The sequence below is a fragment of the Rhincodon typus genome, chromosome 1 (genome assembly GCF_021869965.1).
Source record: "Rhincodon typus isolate 14 chromosome 1, sRhiTyp1.1, whole genome shotgun sequence".
In the NCBI taxonomy this organism is placed as follows: domain Eukaryota; kingdom Metazoa; phylum Chordata; class Chondrichthyes; order Orectolobiformes; family Rhincodontidae; genus Rhincodon; species Rhincodon typus.
In genome coordinates, this window is record NC_063332.1 from 78,388,971 (window position 1) to 78,408,597 (window position 19,627).

General features: G+C 39.4%; 1 protein-coding gene across 1 annotated transcript in view; it reads left to right on the forward strand.

Annotated features, from left to right (window-relative positions):
* The window catches only part of LOC109927845 (protein furry homolog-like), a 291,518-nt gene that overhangs the window by 183,952 nt on the left and 87,939 nt on the right, over positions 1-19,627 (forward strand). Inside the window, exon 12 of the mRNA XM_048599687.1 lies at positions 1,530-1,600. Within this exon, the coding sequence (XP_048455644.1) occupies positions 1,530-1,600 (71 nt within the window). The remainder of the gene's footprint in view (positions 1-1,529; positions 1,601-19,627) is intronic.

The window sequence follows — 19,627 nt, forward strand, 5'->3', positions numbered from 1 at the left end:
ACAGCTGAGCTAACTGGATCAGTCAGCTGCAGTTCTGCTACCAGCTCTTCCAACAATTGCATTGTTTTATCTCTGCCCAGGTACACAACCACTTTTTTGATCTGTGTAGGATAAAACACAAATTCTTTCAGATTTTCAAATGAGGTTTTTCCTATTATTTCTACAGACTTTAAATTTTTCCGCCTCCTCAATGAATTAGATTATTGAAGCCAAGGGGTTATTTTGTAGCAGTAACGTACACAGTACTAAATGAAAATCTTTTGCATCATTACTCCATTAAACCACAATTTATGTTATTATATTGTCATAAACAGCAATTAAATATTTTTAAAAACTGAACATCAACTATTACTGAGAAAGGGCAATTTGTCAAGGCTTTTCCTCTTGCACCCATCAGGACAATTCACATTTAATACCAAAGTAAAGGGGAACAACACTTTTATACTGTATGAGAAAATATGACAGGTTGGCAAGTGGACTCCGATTGGTAGAGGCAGGCATTGCCATGGAGAATGTACCAGCTGGCTGATGACTGACAGTTAACTGTCTAGCTTTGTTTAAATTTAAAGCAGGCAGCTCAACTTGGATTGTTAAGGCATTACCCTGAAGCACAACATACAGGCCCTGTTCTTTGTAGTCAGTTAGAACATGTAGACATGCACACTCTACCTGTTTCAAATAAACAAGATAGCATTTTCTGGTTCATTTGTGAACAAAGCACTATACAGCCAATAAAGTTTTATTTTAAGTGCAGTCAATATTGCAGTGTGGAAAATGCAGCAGCCAATTTGCATAGATGCTGTTGTTGGAACCAATGAGATAATGAGCAGACAATCTGCTTTGTTGATATTGGTCAATGGGTTATATATTGGTAAGAACGCCAAAAGAATGGCTATTTTTCATTTAAAATGATGAGAGATCTTTTACCTGAGAGGGCTGACAGAACCTCACTATTACATTCAAATTAAAAAACAGCACTTCCAACATTGGCACACTGCCTCAGCAATGCACTGAAGTATGTTGGTTAGATTCTGTGAATAATTCTCTGGAAGTGAAAAAAAAAAATCACACAAAAACATGAGTTAGGAGCAGGAGTATTCAGTACTCATCCAGCCCCCTGAGCCTGCTCCATTATTCAATAAGATCACAGCTGATCAGATCGTTACCTCAAATCTGCATTCCTGCTGACCCTGATACCCTATCATCCCCTTGCTTAACAAGAATCCATTCACCTTTGCCTTAACAATATTCAAGGGACTCTGTTTCCACCACATTTTCAGGAAGACAGTTCCAAAGACCCTGACCCTCATGACAGAAAGATGATGAAATTGTTTCCTTATTTAAAAGGGCCAATCTCTTTCTTGTCCCAGTTCTTCCACAAGAGGAAAGACTCTCCTTACATCAACCTAATCAAAGGCTTTCAGATTTTGTATGTTGCAATCAAATCACTTCTTACTCTTATAAACTCCAAAAGAAGCAAGCCTAGTCAGTCCAAGTTTTCCTCATAATACAAAACCCTTTAATTCCAGATATTACTCTCGTAAGTCTGCTGTCTACTGCTTCCAGCGCATTTACATCCTACCTCAAAATAAGGTGACCAGTACTGTGCATAGTATTCCAGATGAAGTCTCATGAGTGTCCTCCATAATTCAAGCAAAATTTCCCTACTTTTGTACAATTTTCCTCGTAATAAATGATAACATACTATTAGCTTTCCTAATTAATTGGATGCTAGCCTTTTGCAATTCATACATGAGGATGCCTACATCCCTCTGTATCTGAGCTCTCAATTTCTCACCATTTAGATATGCTTGTTTTTTCTATTGTGGACAATTTCACAATTTCCGACATTATACTCCATTTACCATATCACTGCCACTCAACTCATTATATATAACTTTTTGTAGTTTACTTGTGTCCTTTGTACAACTTACTAGCCCATCTATCTTTGTATTATTGGCAACTTTGGCAACCATACCAACTATCCCTTCATCTAAACCATATACACAAATTTTGAACAGTAGACATCCCAGCACCAATCCCTGTGGCACACTACTCATCGAGGAGAAGCAGTCAAATGTTTCATTACACCATCATGTAGCTGATTTTAAAGCATCACTGCCAAAAACCTGGGATCACTTCAGCCTTCTAAAGGAAATCAAGATATTTGAAATGCCTGTAAGGGAATAAATCTAAAAGACAAAAGAAGGGAAAAATACAGTTACAGCAGAGTATTCAATATCTTGTGGGTGATGCATTAAACTTCAAAAAGACAAACATGGTGAAAAGGTTGATAGGTGGAAGTTGGTCTCTCAACAAAGCATTAGGTGTTGGGCCTAAAGGGCTTCTTCTATTACCAACAATTCTTAATATGCTTCTACCAAAATGACCAGCAGGCATTATGTTAGTAGTGATGAAACCAATAATTGAAAACTGGAGATAAAGATACACAAGGTAAGAAATCACTGGCTGGATTTTCCACTGGCCAGTTGATATTCCAGCATAGATGGAGGCCGCACAAGGGGACTTCCCATCTCAGCACACTTTGATGGAACTGCCCAAGAAACTGAAGATACTGCTGGGCGATTCTTCTATGCCTGGCACCATCAGAATGACGCCATCTAAATTTTATTTTAAATCCATTCAGAGGATGAGGTTATTGCTGGCTGAGCCAGAATTTATTGCCCATCCAAAACTGGAGACGATGGAGGGTTATGACGAAATTAAGTAAAAAAGTTACTCAGAAAAAGTCAGCAAAATTGCAGCAGATGGATGTCAATCTATGCAAGTGTGAGGTTATCCATTTTCAATTGAAAAAGGATAGATCAGGGTATTTTCTAGATGGCATGATGTTAAATACAGTGGATGACCAAGACAATTTGGGGTTCAGGTGTACAGATCTTTAAATTGCTACAAACAGGCCAGAAAATAATCGAGGCATCAACAGAATGCAGGCCTTTATATCTAGAGGATTAGAGTTAACATAGATCATAGAATTGTACAGCACAGCAGTACATTAGCTCTTGATACATGTTAGTAGTGATGAAACTTGCCTTTGATTTAATATTAAAACATATAAACTGTACAGCACAGGAACAGGCCCTTCGGTCACGATGTTGTGCCAAACATGACGCCAAATTAAACTAATCGCTTCTGCCTGCCCTTGGTCCATATCCCTCCATTCCTTGCATGCGCTGATGTAAAAGTCACTTAAATGCCCTTATCCTATCTGCCTCCACCACCACCCCAGTAGGGTGTTCCTGACTCCTACCAGTCTGTGTAAACAAAAAACTTGCCCCTCTCATCTCGTTTGAACTTTCCACCTCTCACCTTGAATGTATGCCCCCTAGTATTAAGACATTTCAACTCTTAAAAAAAGATTCTGACAACCCCATCTATGCATCTCATAATTTTATAGACTTCTGTCAAGTCTTCCCTTAGCCTCCGCCGCTCCAGAGAAAACATCCCTAGTTTTTCTAGCCTCTCTTTATAACTCATACCCTCTAATCTAGGCAGCATCTGGTAAACTTCTTCGGCACCCTCTCCAAAGCCTGCACATCCTTCCCGTAATGTGGCGATGAGAATTGAACACAATACTCTTAAGTGTGGCCTAACCAAAGTCTTATAAAGCTGCAAAGTTCAAGGACGCAGAAGTTATGCTGCAGCTATACAGAACCCTGGCTAGATCCCAGTTGGCGTATTGCGAGCAGATCTGGGCACCACACCTTAGGAAAGGTATATTGCCTTGGAGGGAGAACTACGTAAGTTCACAAGAATGATACCTGGAATTCAGGGGTTAAGATTTGAGGAGAAATTATCCAATTTAGGCCAATGGCTCCTAGAATTTAGAAGGTTAAGAGGTGATCCAATCAAAGTCTTCAAGATCAATATTAGCAGGAAAAGACAGGATGGATAAATTATTTCCACTGGTTGGAGATTCTAGAACTAGGGGTCACAGTATAAACATTAGAGCTAGACCATTCATGAGCAATATTAGGAAGCACTTCTACACACAAAGAGCAGTAGAGGTTTGGAAGTCTCTTCCACAAATAGCAGATGAAGCTAAATCAGTTGTTAATTATAAATATGAGTTAGACAAATTTTTGTTAAGCAAAATCATTAAGTGATATGGGCCAAAGGAAGGTATATGGAGTTAGACCATAGATCTACCATGAATGGTAGAACAAGTTTGAGGGGCTGAATGGCCTACTCCTCTTCCTATGTTACAATCAAATATATAGTCTAACTCCCAAGTAGCTATTGAACTGACCCCATACTTACCATACACATCTCAACCACACCTCCCCAAGATCACTTCTGATCCAAACCACCTTACATCACTCTGTCAGACCCAATTTCTCCCACCCACCCTGACTAATCCTAAACAGTACATCACTTACTTTATCACCATGTACCCTACCCCATTCCACGTGGCACCCTCCCGCCCCATCTTGTATCCTACCCACGTCATCATATCCCTTGCTAACTGCCACCCCACCCAGCTAGCATTCTACCTACCCAGCACTCTAGCATCATGCTTAGCTGATGTATTTATGGTTTGGCAGCAGCTGTCAGAGTGGCTGAGAGGACCTTTAATTTCAGAATATAGCTGACTATTGTGAAAAGGAGCTGTGGTTTGCCTTCCTCTAATAGTCTGCGCTACAAAGAACTGTCAGAATGGAAGTACCGGGCTGCATTTCTGAGGGAGCCCTGAGTGGAATCTCCTCTCAGAAATGTGGAGCTCCCTTCTTTCGTAAAAAAGGACAGACTGGAGTGGCAATCTGCGTGAGCTTTCCTCCCCTCAGAAAACCTGGCTCTCTATCTGCCTAAACCATAACAATAATGCACATTCTTTACTAATATTTCCAGGTTTCAGTTTCTCACTTTCTCTTTCTGACAGACACAAAACTGAAATTGTTTTAAAAATCTATTTTAGCTTGTGGGAAAATGTAAAGCAGCATTTACTCACAGCTAAATTGATAACCAGAGTTTAACCAGTTTTCTTGTTTTCTTTATTCATTCACGGGATGAGGACGTCACTGGCTAGGCAGCATTTATTGCGCATTCTTAATTGTCCAGAGGGAGGTGCAAGTCAACTGCATTGCTGTGGGTCTGGAGTTAGATGTAGGCCAGACCACGTAAGGTTGGCAGTTTCCTTCCCTAAAGGCCATTAGTGAACCAGATGGTTTTTCTGACTCTTAATTCCAGATATTTATTGAATTCAAATTCCACCAGCTACAGTGGTGGGATTCGAACCCAGATCCCCAGGACATTACCTGGGTCTCTGGATTAACAGTCCAGCGATAATACCACTAGACCATTGCCTCCCCTTTATCTTCAAATCAGCGAATTAAATTACTTCCTATTTATATCTTTAGAAGTAAATAACTTTTACTTACATATGGCAGGAGACTGGGCTCACTTGTCACTCCACACATACTGATAAGGAAATGCAGAATTATTTTTAGGTTTTTCGGCCAGCTGTCTGCTAGTGTTGTCCATACGTTTTCTATCTCTGACCATGCTAACTCATCACCATACTGCACAAAAAAAGGCAAATTTCAAGCAGCTTAATAACGACACAAATTTCTCAACATCTCATTATTCTGAATATCAACTTTGCAAAGATTACCTTCTTTGATTCTGGGAATCAAGTGCATTTTCTATGTCTTATTGTCAAAATTGACATTCATTAAGAAGTTTGCATTGTGGTGTGAGCTTTTCTCTTGTCCCATGGAAATTGCAACATTAAAAGCTTTCGACTCAGTGATAGAAAAATTTCTCGTTTAACATTATGGCTATCAGTTTCAGTTAACAACGTGTTAAAAGATTATTTCATGCAATATCTTTCCTGCAGTTTTTAGCTTATTCTGTACTATTAGAATTAAAATAACCTCAAATTCAGCCAGACCTATCTCAATATCCACTCTCCAGATTTGACTGGCAGTTCTAGGTTGGTTGCAATACATTCAAACTTTAAGTGCTTTTGCCCTGCAGGACATGTCAGGAAGTGGAATATTAGAAGGAACTACAAACCATTGTACCATATACTGATTTCAGAATACCACTGATTATCCTCAACACAGCAATGGGGATAATGTTCCACTTTCATTGAAAAGTAACTGGCCTGACATGTTAACTGTTCTGTTCGCTACAGATACCGCCTGAATTGATGAGTACTTCCAGCATTTTCTGTTAATTCACATTCGCACTTTGTTTTTGTAAGAAACAGAACTCTTTGGTGAAAATTCAAAACTCAGTTTGCGATGTTAGTGAAAACTCGGATTTTTGTAAATGTAATTAAACTTTGAGTGCGCATTTATCTGCTTACGAACTGCCTTGAAATATTTTCATGATAACTGCAGATTTGCTTTGGAATGAGATCAGATTTGTATGAGAACACACTTACTTTTGCTGTCATATACATCAGGTTATTTAGCACCATGATAGTAGCCTGTGGAGATCCCCAACCTTCCCCCCTCAGCCAACGTCTGCTGTTTGTCATCATCTCCCTGTCCTTCACATATACTTCATCAGATTCATCCATAGTCTTTGCAGATGACAAGGGTTTGAAATCTACCAATTCAATGTTATTCATCCAGGGCAGAAGGTAATGCAGCATCACTTGCCGACCAGCAGGGTGAGCTGTTTGGATTCTGTGACTTACTTCTGTAAAGGTTAAAAATGCAATATTATAACATGCAACTACAGGCTGTGAAGGTTTCTCTTTGGCTTAAAATTATTTTATAAGCCCTTTTAGAAACAAGTCCAACATTACATTAAAAGGTGAGGAACAAAAGGTGTTGGTGTATTTGTAGATAGAGAAACAGAGTCAATGTTTCAAATCCAATATGGACTTTTCTTCAGAACTAAAGGGGTTAGAAAATGGTGGTTTTGAAACTTTGATGGAGACAGAGGAGGAACCAGGGGAAGAGACTATGCAGCAGCCCAGTGCAAAGGACAAAAGCATTGCTACTTGGGGTGAAAGTTGATGTATGCAAGGATGAAAACAGGTCCTCTTGGCTTAGAGCAAAGAAAACAAGGCAGGCCCATTTTTGTTTTCCGGTGCGGAAAGAGTCAGAAGAATGTAGATGAAAGGGAGAAGTCAGGCTGTAAAGTTGTGCAATTCAGTATTGTCTCTATGAGGCTGTAAAGTGCTTCAATTGTTTCTGTCCTGGGCCTGCTGCAATGTTCCAACAAAGCACAATGCAACTCGAGGAACATCAAATTTTCTTCTTGGGTGCTTTTCATATTGAATTCCACAACTTTAGAGAGCCTGACCTCATCCTCCATTTTCCTTACATTCATCTCAAGCGCACTCCAGAATGGGGCTTGTCCTTTTTGTTTTGCTGTCAGCAAGAGGAACCTCTTTAAGTCTTCCACTCTTTAATGTTTTACATCTCTATTTCTCTTTCACGCCAATTAATAACCCCTTTGACTTTTCTACTGGCCTCCAAACAATCTGCTTTCATAGCTCCTTATCCACCTACGCCCAATGTTTCAAAACCACCAATTTTCCAACCTCTTTCAGTTCTGAAGTCAATTCGGACTTGAAACATTAACTGTTTCTTGCTCCACGATGCCATCGGACCTGGTGAGTTCTCCAGAATCCGCAGTAATTTGCTTTTGCTACATTAAAAGGGATTGAGCGAAAATAAAATCATACAATGAAGGAATAGAAAGTATGATCAGAGAAGGAATTAAGTCACACGTTTTCTGGACATATAGTACAACAGGTCATAACTTTAAAAATCAATCATGTTATATTCATGACCCAGCACCGGCAAAGCAAAGTGCTTTATTCGATTGATCAGAAGAATAGTCAAAGCACACCGCAGCTGAAATGCACAGAAAACTGTACTTAACAAGGAAGGAAACTGCTACATATAAATCCTTATTTGCTATGCAAATCCATCGAGCAACATGTTTCCCTAGGTCACACTGCCATCGGGACGTTGTCAAGTCTGAAGACATTGAGGCCCCAGTTACTGACATTGTAAAACAGACCTTAAGGAGACGTATATGACTGCTTGCAAAGCCAAATAAAAGAAATAATGTTACATTCAGATTTTGGACTTCCCTTTATACTTGGTCTCTCTTTCATTAGATCCAGTTTTTGTCATATTACGTGTAAGATCAAAATAAGGAAAATGACTCATAATCCAATGAACTCAAACTGTTGTTGATGGTTTCGAGATAAATTGAAGACATCATGAAAGTAATAACGATAGATCTTCAACTTTTTAAAAAAGTTGTTTTCAAATATTGCATACAGCAAAAGGAAATGAACTACATTATCTTTCAAATGCAAAATAAATCATAAAAGGTTTTGCCAGTCCTACATTATCACACAAATTTGAATGGTTATGTCTACAGAAAATATCGCAAAAAGTATCACTCAAGAAAATAATGAAATATACCTGAGAAGACTGGGATTGTAAGTTCTGGATAAGTCCTTGCCAATTCCTCCGACAACTGATAGTAGGAAACAGAATAAAGATGTGGCAAAGGGGAAGGGTGATTTAGTATTCCATCAGTTCGCTGCACTTCCAGCTTGTGTGCATAACGAAATAGCTTGGGCTCCAAGATCTGCAATAAGTAAAACCATCAAGCAAAATCCTTCAAGCAGAGAATTCCAAACAGGAGGGCTGAAGTGCCAATGGATGGCTTACCCCAAATGCTTACTGCAAGTATGACAAACAAGCATTATTTTTATACTTTTGCATAAATTCCATCATTCAGAAATGTTATGAAACCACTTTCTTAAAAAATGCTACAAGATGCCAGTGCAATCTTCAAGGTTATAATTTCTAATGGGTACAAGTACAAAATTTATTGCAATTATCAAGCTCATTTTATGATGATTTGGTCAATGCCACCACTTGCTTTTAGCACCAATATCAATTAATGCTTTTCCGCCTTAAAACCATCTTAAAATGTTCTCTTTTTCTTCTTCTATTCAAAACTCATTTATTACGTTTTTATGAAGCTGAAGTAAGTTCCTAACTACAATGTGTTGATATTACAGGAACTCCATAATTTTGCTGAGTGAAGAGGCAATTGACAATGCAGCATTTTTCAGTTCAGCAATGAAGTTTCAGTTTAGACTCTGGTCTGGATTTTGTGGAGGTTTTTGAAGGCAAACCATCAATACTCTGCCATTGTTGCTTTGAAATTGACTGTAATTTCAGGATTTAAAGCATAGGCAGATGAACACAAAATCCTGAAGTTACTCACTGACCCAAAGAATCATACAGTGCCGATGAACCCTTCGGCCCATCAAATCTGCACGACAAAACTTTACTCTAAGTCTACACTAGCCCCACTTTCCCAAACTTGGCCCATAGCCCGAACATTTTGTTATGACATTTCCAGTGCTCATCCAAGTACTTTTAAAGGTAATGAGGTTTCCAATCTCAACTGTCCTATCAGGCAGTGTATTCCAGATTCCCACTACCCTCTGGGGGAAAAATGTTTCTATTCAAATCTTCTTTAAACCTTCTGCTTTTCACATTCAAATTATGCCCCCTTGTTATTGAACCTTTAGCTAAGGAAATAGTTGCTTTCTAGTCACCTTGTCCATGCCCTTATACACCTTATACACCTCTGTCAGGTCCCCTCTCTGTCTTCACTGCTGCAAAGAAAACATCCCAACTTTCCTTCATAGCTAAACTGCTTAATGACACAGAACAACCTGGTGAGTTTCCTCTACACTTACTGCAGTCCAAACACATTTTTCTGATAGTGCAGTGACCAGAAATGCACACAGCACTCCAGCTGGATCCTAACCAAAGTTTTGCACTGCTCCAACTGAACCTCTGTGCTTTTATAATCTATGCAGTGACTGATAAAGGCAGTTGTCCTGTACACGTTCTTAACTATCCTAATAATCTGTCTGCTGCCTTTAGGGATCTGTGAAAATCCCATTAAGTATTCCCTTGTATTGTACATCTTTCAAAAGGCACTATCTCACCCTCATCAGGGTTAAAATCCAACTGCCATTCTGATCAATCCATCGTTTGGAGGGTACCTAATGTAACCTCACTATTTAAAAAGGGAGAGTGAGAGAAAACAGAGAATTATAGACCGGTGAGTCTGACGTCAGTTGTGGGGAACATGCCGGAGTTCATTATCAAGAATTTTATAGCACAGCACTTAGGAAACAGTGGTAAAATCAGTCTCACTGAGCATGTATGTATACAAGGAAAATTATGCTCAAAAAATGTGCTGGAATTCTTCAAGGAGGCAATAAGTAGAGTTGAACGGGGGAGTCAGTGAATGTTGTTTCTTAAGACTTTCAGAAGATCTTCAACAAACGTCCACATTAGTGATTAATTTGTAAAATTTAAGTGCATTGGGTTGAAGTATTGTAGTGAGGTGGATAAAAAATTGATTAGTAAACAGGAAATAAAGAGTAAGAATAAATAAGTCTTTTTGTAAATGGCAGGCAGTGACTAATGGGGATCAGTATTAGTACCCCAGCTGTTCACAACATATATTAATGATATTAGAGGAGGGAACTAAGTACAATATCTCAAACTATGTAGATGACACAAAGCTGGATAGAAAGGTGGGTTTTGAGGAGGATGCAAGATGTGGCAATATGATTTGGACAGGTTGAGTGAGTGGGCAAATGCATGGCAGATGCAGTACAATGTGGATAAATGTGAGGTTATCCACTTTGACAGCAAAAAGAAAGGCAGATTATTGTTTGAATGGCTGTAAATTAACAGTGGAGAATCTTCAACAAGGTCTGGTGTCCTCATATACCAGTTGCTGAAAGTAAGCATGCCGGTGCAGTAAGCAGTAAAGAAAGAGAACATGTGAGTACAGGAACAAAGATGTCTTATGGCAATTACGGTGGGCATTGGGGAGACCATGCCCAGAAAGTTGTGTGTTTCTGCATCATTTACTTTAGAGGGAGTGCAGCAAAGGTTTACCAATTTGATTCCTGGGATAGCAGAATTGACATACGAGGAGAGGATGAGTTGGTTAGGCGTATAACTGGAGTTTAGGCGAATGAGGTGGGGGGATCTCATGAAGCCTGGAAAATTATAAAAAGACTAAACAGATTAGATGCAGTATATTCCCAATGGCCATAAGCAAGGGATCATCGTTTAAGGTTAAGGAGTAAACTTTTTAGGACTGAGACGAGGTGGAACATCTTCACCCAGAGAGTGGTGAACCTGTGGATTTCATTGCCACAGAAAGTGGTTGAGGCCAAAACATTATGTAGTTTCAAGGAGGAGGTAGATATAGTTCATATGGTTAAAAGGATCAAGGGATATTTGGTGAGGTGTGAGAGAGAGATTAGGGTATTGAGCTCAATGATCAGCCTTGATTACATTGAATGGTTCAGCAGGCTTTAGGGGTCAAATATCCTATTCCTGCTCCTTTCTTCTACGTCTAGGTCTATGTCTATAACCTAGGTCCTTTCTCCTCACATCAACCACCTGGGCAATTTTTGTGTCATCTACAAACGTGCTTATCTTCTCCCTTTTACATGCCAACTCCCCCGCAGCCCACAATTCACACACACACATTTTCTTCTAGATTTTTAGATTTTCTAGATCTTAAATTTTGGTAAGATAAAACTCAACTCCCCAGTAGTTTCCTACCCCTTCAATATCTAGCTGATCAGATTATCTTCATGCCTGGCAGGCATTCTCTTCTTTCCTGAGGATAACTTGCAGAACTAGTTAGGGCCACTACTATCTCCTGAAGCTGCTGGATCTACAGAGCTGCCAGATAATCAGATTGGCCCACAGATATCAAGGGCCTGGGTGGCCTCAAGCCTCACGCTCAAGTCTATGAGGCTGACCCCAGTGTATTATTGCTGTGGCCCACCTGACTTCAAATCGGTGGAGTAACTAACACTTTTTGCTTCCTCTTTTGGATGGGGAAAAAAGGAGAGAAGAATAACCCATCCTCCCTTAAAGCTTGTCCCATACAGTTATTGAATAAAATAAATATGACTTTCGATTTCTCCTGTTAAAATATTCTGATTGACAGTTAAGAAATTTTTTGCCAATGCTTAAAGGCAAATAAAAATACATGAAGTATTATACAAGGCATTCAAGATATTCAACTGGTCAAACATCACTGCTGTCATTTCAAATCATTCACAAACCTGCAGCAGTTGCATGGCAATCTCATAGATATCTCTCGATGAATCAGCTGCTTTGAAAAGTATCAGGTTCAGGAGAGTTACAGTGTCAAACTGGTAATCCCTGTGGGAAAGTTTCAGAAGAATATATATTATTAATAAAATGACATTAATCAAGATTAAATGGAAGCTCATCAAAGTACAGGCAGTCCCCAGGTTGTGAACCGTTTCATTCTCAAGTCTGTTCACAGGTCAATTTGCACAGAAGTCAGAACATAACATAGCACAATATAAAATGGCCATTCTTAAGTGTGAGGAAATATTTTTATGCCAGACCTTTTATATTAATACACCAATGAGTGAGTGTGCATTCGTAAGTACGAGTGTTTGTAAATTGGATGTTCATATACTGGGGACTCCCAGTACAGAGCATAAAGAAAAAACAAATACCAAATCAAACAGCCTGAAATTAAGAAAACTGTGGCAATTTGTTTACACAGTATATGTACACATTCATTACAGGAAATTAACTTCTGAGGCAATTAAAGATTTTAGCTGACATTAGAACTCCTCAGAAGGTTTAATATTTCACGTGTACCTTTCACAATTCTGTGAAGTTGACCTTCAGTTAACTGAAAATCACAGGTGTAAACTCAATTCAATACCTCAGCACAACCCAGTGAAATTAAAAAAATTCAAGTATCCAACATACAAATTAGAATTAGGAGTAGCCACTTGATCCATCAAGCCAACTCTACTATTCAATAAGATCAAGGCTGAACTGATTATTCCACATTCCTACCTACTCCTGTTAACGTTTTACCTCTTGTTCATCAAGAATCTATCTAACTCCGCCATAAAACATTCAAAGATTCTGCTTTCACCATCTTTCCACCAGGAGAGTTCCAAAGAAATAAAAATTCTCATCTGTTTCAAATAGCTGATAACTTATTTTTAAACGGCACGGTAGCTCAGTGGTCAGCACTGCTGCCTCACAGCACCAAGGACCCAGGTTCGATTTGAGCCTGTCTGCATGGAGTTTGCACATTCTTCCCATGTCTGTGTGGTTTCCACCAGGTGCTCCAGTTTCTACTCATAGCTCAAAGTTGAGCACGTTAGGTGAATTGCCCATGGTGGCCATTGTGCCCATGGTGTCCTCATACACCAGTGCTGAAGAAGGTAAATGGTTTATTGGCCTTTATGGTGAAAAGATTAGAGTACAGGAGCAGGAATATCTTGCTGCAATTATACAGGATCTAAGTGAGATTTCAATCGTGATATTGTGTACAGTTTTGGTCACGTTATCTGAGGAAGGCTGTTCTTGCTATAGAGGGAGTGCAGCAAAGGTTTACCAGACTGATTCCTGGGATGGCAGGACTGATGTACGAGGGGAGGCTGTATCAGTTAGGATTATATTTGTTGGAGTTCAGAAGAATGAGGGGGGTGGGATTTCACACTATAGGAACCTCTCAGAAGATTAGACAGGGTAGATGCAGGAAGGATGTTGCCAATGACTGTTTGCTGTCAAAAAGGGGTGTTATGATCCCAGTTGACAGTGCTACTGGCAAGTCAGATGCAAGAATGAAACCTGGCTTATTCAATTTTTTTCATTTTAGTTAACTTGGTAGTCTCTCACATGAAACTGTAGAATTATTTTAACAACAGAACATATCACACAAAAGCAAAAAAAAAATCAAAAAGCCAAACTATCAAGGTAAGAACACAGTTTGAAAGATCTTAAAATATGGCAAATCAAAGTCTCATCCAGTTTTCCAACATTACCTGTTACAGAGCCTCAAATTTGGAGATATTACCCCTTTACATCAGATCTTTAAGTTCAACTTAATTGATTATTTCCAGTTCATTCTTGTGAACTGTGAATTGTCTTACAAGAGTACTCTCAAAACTAAGAGATTAGTCTTCCTCAGTTTTTAAAATCCTGCAAATTTCTAACCAAGAACTCTTACTTTGGAAGTTTCACAAACTACTTTTTTTAAACTGAGCTAACTGTGTCTTCCCTGAAACAAAAGCAAAAGCTGGAAAAACACAGCAGGTCTTGAAACATTAACTCTGCTTTCTCTCTACAGATTCTTCTAGACCTACAGAGTTTTTCCAGCAATTTCTGTTCTTGTTTCTGATTTCCAGCAACCACAGTTGTTTGGGTTTTTTTTATGCATGCTCTCCCCGAACTGCCTTAAACTTCTTTCCAGAAGAGAAACCATTTTTCCTTCTAACCTCACTCAGGTCTCCTCCAAACTTAAAAACTTTCCATCTCTGAGCTTTCTAAGCTAAAATCAATTCTTGATTATTTTGAAACAAAAGCAAGCCAAATGACCTTTATCCCACAGTTACAAACCATAACAGCAAAATTAATCCTCCATTAACATTCCAGGGGTCCTTATTCTCTGACACATACTGGATACGGCCAATGTTCTGGCAGGATTGTCTGACCGAGTTATTTTTTTAAACTCTTCTGAAGTAATCCTACTATGCTTCTGAAAGCATATTTTGAAATCTGAACTCTAAAAATAGTTTATTTTCACAATTTTGAAAACATTTTGTGGTTAGCTGAACCAGTAAGATGTTAATAATGTTCAATGCTTCTATAATGTAACTGAGCTACAGTTCATCCATCCATCATTGCATGATTATCAACAGGAGAACAAATAAATCCATACCTGTTATGGAACACATTGGCTATTGCCTTGAAACATCCGGCTGCTACGCGTCTTGAACCTGTATAGCATCGATCTACAGCCCAATACATTAGATTACTTTGGTCTGGATTCAACTCTAATAAAAGCATTACAGCTTCACATCCTAACTGATGAACCTGAACAAAATGTGCAAAACACAGGTTAATCTTAAAACAATAGGAATAAGGTACTTCAAATTAATTGCTGCAGTAAATAGTTTGATTTCAACATGAGAACCAATTTAAATCAATTTTACCAAGAAAGAAAATTATTATAATATTAGAAGGTCTTCAAAATAGAAGATCGGTCAGCTCAGTTGGATTGTGATGCAGAATTGTGCGGATTTCATTCCTGCACTGGTTGAGATCACCACGAAGGTCTTTTCTTCTCAACCTTGCCACTCACTGAGGTGTGGCGGCCCTCAAGTTAAACTCACCACTCATTGTCTTTTTCTAATGAGGGATTATAATAACATTCCAACGGTCTTCTGAGACAACGGTGACTTTACTTACTTCAGAATAATACTGTGAAGGCTGCTATTTTGTGTGTTAAGCTTTCAGAATAACAGACAAAGGCTTCATTCAAGTATATTTCATTTTTAAAAACTGCTGCCCAAATTACTACTACTTTTATACTTGCGATTTTTTTTGTGTACAAGTATGATTTATTATTCCACATATTTCTTACCTTTTTTTCTTGTGAATCCAGGATGTTATCCAACCACTTGTACAGATAGCCATCTGATGACAGACCGACATTATCAGACACAGGCCCACAACATAATACAGCTGACATAGCCTATGGTGAAGAGAAATAAGATTGATACATAAGACTTAAGAAAATAATTATGACAATTATCATCGTTATTACTAAACTGTGTTGTTTTGGCCAATGTTACATATGGAACAATATTTGGCAATAGATTATTATTGGAAAAACATTGGGTTCATTCTTTTGTTAAACATATAAAGGTAACTGTAAAAGTCAACTGGCATCATTAATTAGTGCTTAGCCATAATGCTGATCATAACATTCCAATTATCATCAACATGCACTTTTTAAAAGTGATTTCATCAGGATACATCCACCCTCATGTTAAGCAGTCTCTATACCAACAACTTTACAGAAGTAACTCATTTTGTGGAAGGCAGAACTGTAGACATCTATGTGGACTTCAGCAAAGCATTTGACAAGGTTCCACATGATAGACAGATTTGAAAGGTTAGAACACACGGAATCTGGGGGAGCTAGCCAATTGAACACAAAATTGGCTGAAAGGCAGGAGACAGAGTGGTGGCAGATGGCTGCTTTTTGGACTGGAGGCCTGTGACCAGCGGTGTGCCGCAAGGATTGGTGCTTGTTCCGATGCTTTTCGTCCTTTATATATTTGATTTGTATGTGAATACAGGAGGCATGGCTTGTAAGTTTGCAGATGACTCATAATTGGTGGTGTAGTGGACAGTCAAGATGATTATCTCGGGGTACAATGGGACCTTGATCAGATGTGCTAATGGGCCAACAGGCCAAGGAGTGGCAGATGGAGTCGAGATGATGCATTTTGGTAAGGCAAACAAGGGCAGGACTTGTACACTTAATGGTAAGATCCTGGCGGGTGCAGCTGAACAAAAAGACCTAGGGCTGCAGGTGCACAGTCCTTGAAAATGGAGTTGCAGGTGGACAGGGTGGTGAAAGTGGCGTTTGGCATGCTTGCTTTCATTGGTCACAACATTCAGTATAGACGTTGGGATGTCATGTTGTGATATTACTGAGGTCACTTTTAGAATACGTACGGTGTACAATTCTGGTTGCCCACCTATAGGAAAGTTGTTGTTAAACTTGAGAGGATGCAGAAAAGACTTACAAGGATGTTGCCAGGACTGGAGGGTTTGAGCTATAGGGAGAGGCTGAATAGGCTAGGGCTTTTTTCCCTAGAGCGTCAGAGGTTGAGGGGTGACCTTATAGTAGTTAATCAAGTCATGAGGGACATGGATAGGATGAATAGCCAAGGTCATTTTCCTGTGACGTGGGAGTCCAAAACTAGAGGGCATAAGTTCAAAGTGAGAGGGAAAAGATTTAAAAAAGACCGGATGGGTAACTTTTTCATGCAGACAGTGGTGCACACATGGAACAAGCTGCCAGAGGAAGTGGTGGAGGCAGGTACAATTACAAAATTTAAAAGGCATCTGGATGGGTAGATGAATAGGAAGAGTTGAGATGGATATGCGCCAAATGCTGGCAATGGGACTAGGTCAGATTGGGATGTCTGGACATTGTATATAAGTTGGACCAAAGGGTCCAACGCCACTGTTGGACCTGTTTGACACCACTGTTTAAAAAAGGAAGTAGACAAAAAGCAGGTAACTATAGGCCGGTTAGCTTAACTTTGGTAGTGGTGAAAATGCTTGAATCTATCATTAAGGAAGAATAGCAAGACATCTGGATATAAATTGTCCCATTGGGAATACCCTGCATGGGTTCATGAAGGGTAGGTCATGTTTAACTAATTTGGTGGAATTCTTTGAGGACATTACTTGCATGGTGGACAATGGGGAACCTGTGGATGTGTTGTATCTGGATTTCCAGAAGGCATTTGACAAGGTGCCACACCAAAGGCTGCTACATAAGATAAATTTGCACGGTATTACAGGTAATGTATTGGCATGGATAGAGGATTGGTTGAGCAAAGAGTAGGGGTAAATGGGTGTTTTTCTGGTTGGCAGTCAGTGGCTAGTGGTGTGCATCAGGGATCAGTGTTGGGACCGCAATTGTTTACAATTTACATAGATGATTTGGAGTGGGGACGAAGTGTGGTGTGTCAAAATTTGCAGATGACACTAAGGTGAGTGGTACAGCAAAGTGTGCAGAAGACACTGAAAGTCTGCAGAGGGATATAGATAGTCTAAGTGAGTGGGCAAAGGTCTGGCAGATGGAGTACAATGTTGATAAGTGTGAAGTCATCCATTTTGGTAGGAATAACAGCAAAATGGACTATGTTTTAAATGGTAAAAAAATGCAGCACACTGCTGTGCAGAGGGGCTTGGGTGTCCTTGTGCATGAATCGCTGAAGGTGGGATTGCAGGTGCAGCAGGTGATTAAAAAGGCAAATGGAATTTTGTCTGCCATTGCTCGAGGGATGGAGTTTAAAAACAGGGAGGCTATGCTGCAGCTGTATAGGGTCCTGGTGAGGCCACACCTGGAGTACTGTGTGCAGTTTTGGTCTCCTTACTTGAGAAGAGATATACTAGCACTGGAGGGGGTGCAGAGGGGATTCACTTGGTTGATTCCAGAGTTGAGAGGGTTGGATTATGAGGAGAGACTGCGTAGATTGGGATTATACTCATTGGAATTCAGAAGAATGAGGAGAGGTCTTATAGAAACATATAAGATTATGAAGGGAATAGATAAGGTGGAGGCAGGGAGGTTATTTCCGCTAGCAGGTGAAATGAGGCCTAGAGGGCATCGCCTCAAAATAAAGGGAAGCAGATGTAGGAGGTCAGGAGGAACTTCTTCACCCAAAGGGTTCTGAATCTGTGGAATTCCCTGCCCAGTGAAGCAGTTGAAGCTACCTCGCTGACTGTTTTTAAGGCAAGGCTAGATAAATTTTTGAACAGTAAAGGAATTAAGGGTTATGGTGAGTGGGCGGGTAAGTGGAGCCGAGTCTCAAAAAGATCAGCCATGATCTTATTAAATGGCGGGGCAGGCTCGAGGGGCCAGACGGCCTACTCCTGCTCCTAGTTCTTATGTTCTTATGTCTATTTCCATGCTGTATGATTCTATGTCTCTTCTAAAGGGTAGAAGCATCCATTGTAGAAGTAGCGTATGTATCCAACACTAGACTGACATTGTGGAGAGGGTCCTATCAATATGGCTTCATGTAACATTGGGGTTAATGACCCCAAGTATCTGATAGACATTGCCACAGATTACAGACAGTCCAGTGCCGCCATCAGATACAATTTGCTCTCAATTGGTCACCAAACACGGAGAAAACAGCACCCTTGTAATTATTGCGTAATTGAAATCCTATTGTCATTTATTGTATGAAATATATTACTAAATGTTTAAAAAAACTTGACGCAATTTCAACCAAAAAAAGATGATTCGACTTTTTATAAGCTTTCAGTTAGGGAAAATATTCATCTTGCATACACACAAGCAAACCAAACTCATGTACCACTGCAATGTTGGATATCATTTAGTTTTCCCCTTTCCAAACAAGAAGCTCAAATCTTCAATGATGACTATAAATACATACCAACTTATGCATCAACTTGCAGAACTGCAAAAATTTATAATGTCTGCTAAAATTGGCACAAATATGTAAATTATATATGATGGAACTTAATTATTACATTTCTTAGACTATTACACGAAGGTAGTAACCTCTAGAACATCATGCAAGTTTATGAAAAATAGGAAACAGGTGCCTGGAGGCACTCGGACTTGCTCTGCAGCAAAAGCAACATGTTCAAGATGGACAGGGATTGTACCATTACTGCACTGATTTTATTTGACTTGATTTATTGTTGTCACGCGTACCGAGACGGCAAGAAGTGTCATTTTGTGTGCTATATAGGCAGATCATACCATACAAAGTGTATCAGATAACAGAACAGTGTGCAGAATATAGTGTTACAGCCACAGAGAGAGAGAGATCAAAATTAACATTTGAAAGCTTTGTTCAAAAGTCTGAGAACAGTGGGGAAGAAGCTGTTCTTGAATCTGTTCGTACATGTATTCAAACTTTTAGATCTTCTGTCTGATGGAAGAGGGTGAAAGAGTGTAACAACTGGGGTGGGAGGGGGTCTCTGATTATGTTGGTTGC